Source organism: Canis lupus, chromosome 3 (assembly GCF_048164855.1).
Source record: "Canis lupus baileyi chromosome 3, mCanLup2.hap1, whole genome shotgun sequence".
NCBI classification, from domain to species: domain Eukaryota; kingdom Metazoa; phylum Chordata; class Mammalia; order Carnivora; family Canidae; genus Canis; species Canis lupus.
In genome coordinates, this window is record NC_132840.1 from 80,475,091 (window position 1) to 80,478,723 (window position 3,633).

Below are 3,633 nucleotides of genomic sequence, written 5' to 3' on the forward strand. Positions count from 1 at the left end.
GCCAGTTTCAAACCCAACTCTATTTGTGGCAACTCTATATCCATCATAAGGAAATCAAAACCACCAGATGTGAGCAACAGGGGTTTGCAAAACTTCAGTCTAGTCTAGTCATCCATGCTCAATAAGACTCAGCTACTGTGCACTCTCTCTCTCTCCTGGGACTTTCACCAGCTCGTTGTCTCACTCTCTCTCATTGGTTGGAAGATGAGATCTAAGCACAGGCTTGGGGGGAAGAGATAAAGGGAGGGTGAGTTGAGAAGGACTCCAAATCCAAGAAAGGTGTGGAACTAGACTCCCTCAGGGAGGTTGCAATAGCTAGCATGTTTGCAACAGATGAGCTCTGTCCTTTTTTCAAAACTCAAGAAGTTGATGTCTTCGCAATTGGTCACACATGACAGTTTGGAATAAAAATACATACTCCGTCCTGAGGAGATGAAAGAGAGAGAACACAAGTGTAATAATTCCATTTCTTCCTTTCATATTCCTAGGAATAACATCTTCTCAGAGCTTCACTAACCTTTGGCTAAGCCCAAATGAACTACAAGGTTGAGTCTACTCATGATTGACCCAGAGAATGGATTGTATTTCTCTAGCTGATAAGAGATATCAACCCTTCTTCTACTCACTATTGTCTTAAGGAAAAGTCCACCTTTGCCATCCCCTCTACAGGACCACCCCATCTTTACCCACCCACTCACCCATATGCAGGTAGTTATTTCTCAGCCACTCTCTACCCCACATTACCTTTTTTTGTAAGGAAGTAAAAGTTCTCAACAGCACAGGACTGTTGGTACTTTAGGGTACAGGTCTTCATGATGTCATAGCATAACCCAAGATGATATTTTTTACATTTATAACATGACTTTGCAATCTCTGCCAGACACAGAAAGAGGTGTTTAAAGGATTTAGTCTGAAGAAGATTCTCCAGGCTTGTGGGTTTCTCTACAGGAACTTCTATTGCCTAGTGGTTCCTAATCTTTCTCTGGCTGTTGAGTCCTCTGATAATCATGGGAATGATAATTTTTACAGACATGAATCACTTGTTGTATATGACCTCAAAAGATCAGAGTTCCTATGAAATTTACCTACAGACCTATTATTTAACCTGATGATTTCATCCAGTAATGGGGGAAAGGAAGCAAAGAGAGAAATTCAGCTTCTTTACTCCAAAAATTGGACTAAATTAGTCTGGGAGAAGATAAAACTCCTAGGATTGTAGAGTAAGAATGGATTATACCCCTCTCTGAAGACTGAGAGGAGGTTTTCTCCTCAACATGTCACAAACGACCTGTTTACACCAAGGACTGTAGACAGCCATTGTACCTGTCAGATGTTCCTTCAATTCACCTGGGGGAAAAAGAAAAAAAAGTCTTCTTTGTCATAATCTCACATAACCTGCCAAAACCCGAGGAGCCAACTGTGGAAATTTCCCCTTTCCCAGCATCTGCCCATCTCTTAATCAACAACCTCCAGAACTTACCCTTATTTGAGCAGATCAGAAAGACTATGCCCAGCAGAAACACAACAAACATCCTGGAACTTCTGTCATGTACAGTTTTCTGTAGAGCATGCTGGTTGATTTCACCAGTGATCTGTTCTTGGGCTATTCATCCAAATCACATAATCATAAAATTTCAGGGACAGACAGTACCTCCATGTTCCCAGACCTAAGCCACCAACTGAAGTCTCACTACCCCTAAGGCATCTTTTCTTTTTAATGATTATTTATTTATTTATTTATTTATTTATTTATTTATTTATGAAAGAGAGAGAGCATGAGCAGTGCAGAGGGGCAGAGGGAGAGGGAGAAGCAGACTCCATGCTGAGCAGGGAGCCTGATGTGGGGCTCAATTCCAGGACCCTGAGATCATGAGCTGAGCCAAAAGCAGATTCTTTTTTTAATTTATTTTTTATTGGTGTTCAATTTGCCAACATATAGAATAACACCCAGTGCTCATCCCATCAAGTGCCCCCCTTAGTGCCCGTCACCCAACACCCCCACCCCCCGCCCACCTCCCTTTCTACCACCCCTTGTTCGTTTCCCATAATTAGGAGTCTCTCATGTGCTGTCTCCTTTTCTGGTGTTTCCCACTTATTTTTTCTCCTTTCCCCTTTATTCCCTTTCACTGTTTTTTATATTCCCCAAATGAATGAGACCATAAAATGTTTGTCCTTCTCTGATTGACTTATTTCACTCAGCATAATACCCTCCAGTTCCATCCATGTCGAAGCAAATAGTGGGTATTTGTCATTTCTAATGGCTGAGTAATGTTCCATTGTATACATGGACCACATCTTCCATATCCATTCATCTTTCGATGGACACCGAGGCTCCTTCCACAGTTTGGCTATTGTGGACATTGCTGCTATAAACATCGGGTGCAGGTGTCCAGACATTTCACTGCATCTGTATCTTTGGGGTAAATCCCCAGCAGTACAATTGCTGGGTCGTAGGGCAGATCTATTTTTAACTCTTTGAGGAACCTCCACACAGTTTTCCAGAGTGGCTGCACCAATTCACATTCCCACCAATGGTGCAAGAGGGTTCCCCTTTCTCCACATCCTCTCCAACATTTGTTGTTTCCTGCCATGTTCATTTTCCCCATTCTCACTGGTGTGAGGTGGTTTCTCATTGTGGTTTTGATTTGTATTTCCCTGATAGCCAGTGATTTGGAGCATTTTCTCATGCGCTTGTTGGCCATGTCTATGTCTTCCTCTGTGAGATTTCTGTTCATGTCTTTTGCCCATTTCATGATTGGATTGTTTGTTTCTTTGCTGTTCAGTTTAAAAAGTTCTTTATAGATCTTGGATGCTAGCCCTTTATCTGATATGTCATTTGCAAATATCTCCTCTCATTCTGTAGGTTTTCTTTGAGTTTTGTTGACTGTTTCTTTTGCTATGCAAAAGCTTCTTATCTTGATGAAGTCCCAATAGTTCATTTTTGCTTTTGTTTCTCTTGCCTTCATGGATGTATCTTGCAAGAAGTTACTGTGGCCAAGTTCAAAAAGGGTGTTGCCTGTGTTCTCCTCTAGGATTTTGATGGAAACTTGTCTCACATTTAGATCTTTCATCCATTTTGAGTTTATCTTTGTGTATGGTGTAAGAAAATGATCTAGTTTCATTCTTCTGCATGTGGATGTCCAATTTTCCCTGCACCATTTATTGAAGAGACTTTTTTCCAGTGGATAGTCTTTCCTCCTTTGTCGAATATAAGTTGACCATAAGGTTGAGGGTCCACTCCTGGATTCTCTATTCTGTTCCATTGATCTATGTGTCTGTTTTTGTGACAATACCACACTGTCTTGATGACCACAGCTTTGTTGTACAACCTGAAATTTGGCGTTGTGATGCCCCCAGCTATGGTTTTCTTTTTTAATATTCCCCTGGCTTTTTTAATATTCCCTTGGCTTTTCTGATTCCACACAAATCTTATGATAATTTGTTCCAACTCTGAAGAAAGTTCATGGTATTTTGATAGGGATTGCAGTAAATGTGTAAATTGCCCTGGGTAACATTGACATTTTCACAATATTAATTCTGCCAATCCATGAGCATGGAATATTTTTCCATCTCTTTGTGTCTTCCTCAATTTCTTTCAAGAGTGTTCTGTAGTTTTTAGGGTATAGGTCCTTT

The 3,633-nt window shown here is 40.8% G+C and overlaps 1 protein-coding gene across 1 annotated transcript; it reads right to left on the bottom strand.

The window, feature by feature from the left end:
- LOC140631202 (prostate and testis expressed protein 2-like) lies at positions 1-1,634 on the bottom strand. Its single transcript, XM_072822597.1, has 4 exons — positions 1,481-1,634; positions 1,324-1,347; positions 745-873; positions 1-424 (listed from the first exon to the last, which is right to left on the bottom strand). The coding sequence occupies exons 1-4, from the start codon at positions 1,530-1,532 to the stop codon at positions 288-290; spliced, it is 342 nt and encodes a 113-aa protein (XP_072678698.1). The 5' UTR covers positions 1,533-1,634; the 3' UTR covers positions 1-287.
- Between the last annotated feature and the right edge of the window lie 1,999 nt (positions 1,635-3,633).

Coding starts and splice junctions, on each gene's coding strand:
- LOC140631202 (XM_072822597.1), bottom strand. CDS start 1,532: ATGTTTGTTGTGTTTCTGCTGGGCATAGTCTTTCTGATCTGCTCAAAT. Junction 874..1,323: donor ATTGAAGGAACATCTGACAG/GTACAATGGCTG, acceptor TGTGTCTGGCAG/AGATTGCAAAGTCATGTTAT. Junction 425..744: donor TTACTTCCTTACAAAAAAAG/GTAATGTGGGGT, acceptor TCATCTCCTCAG/GACGGAGTATGTATTTTTAT.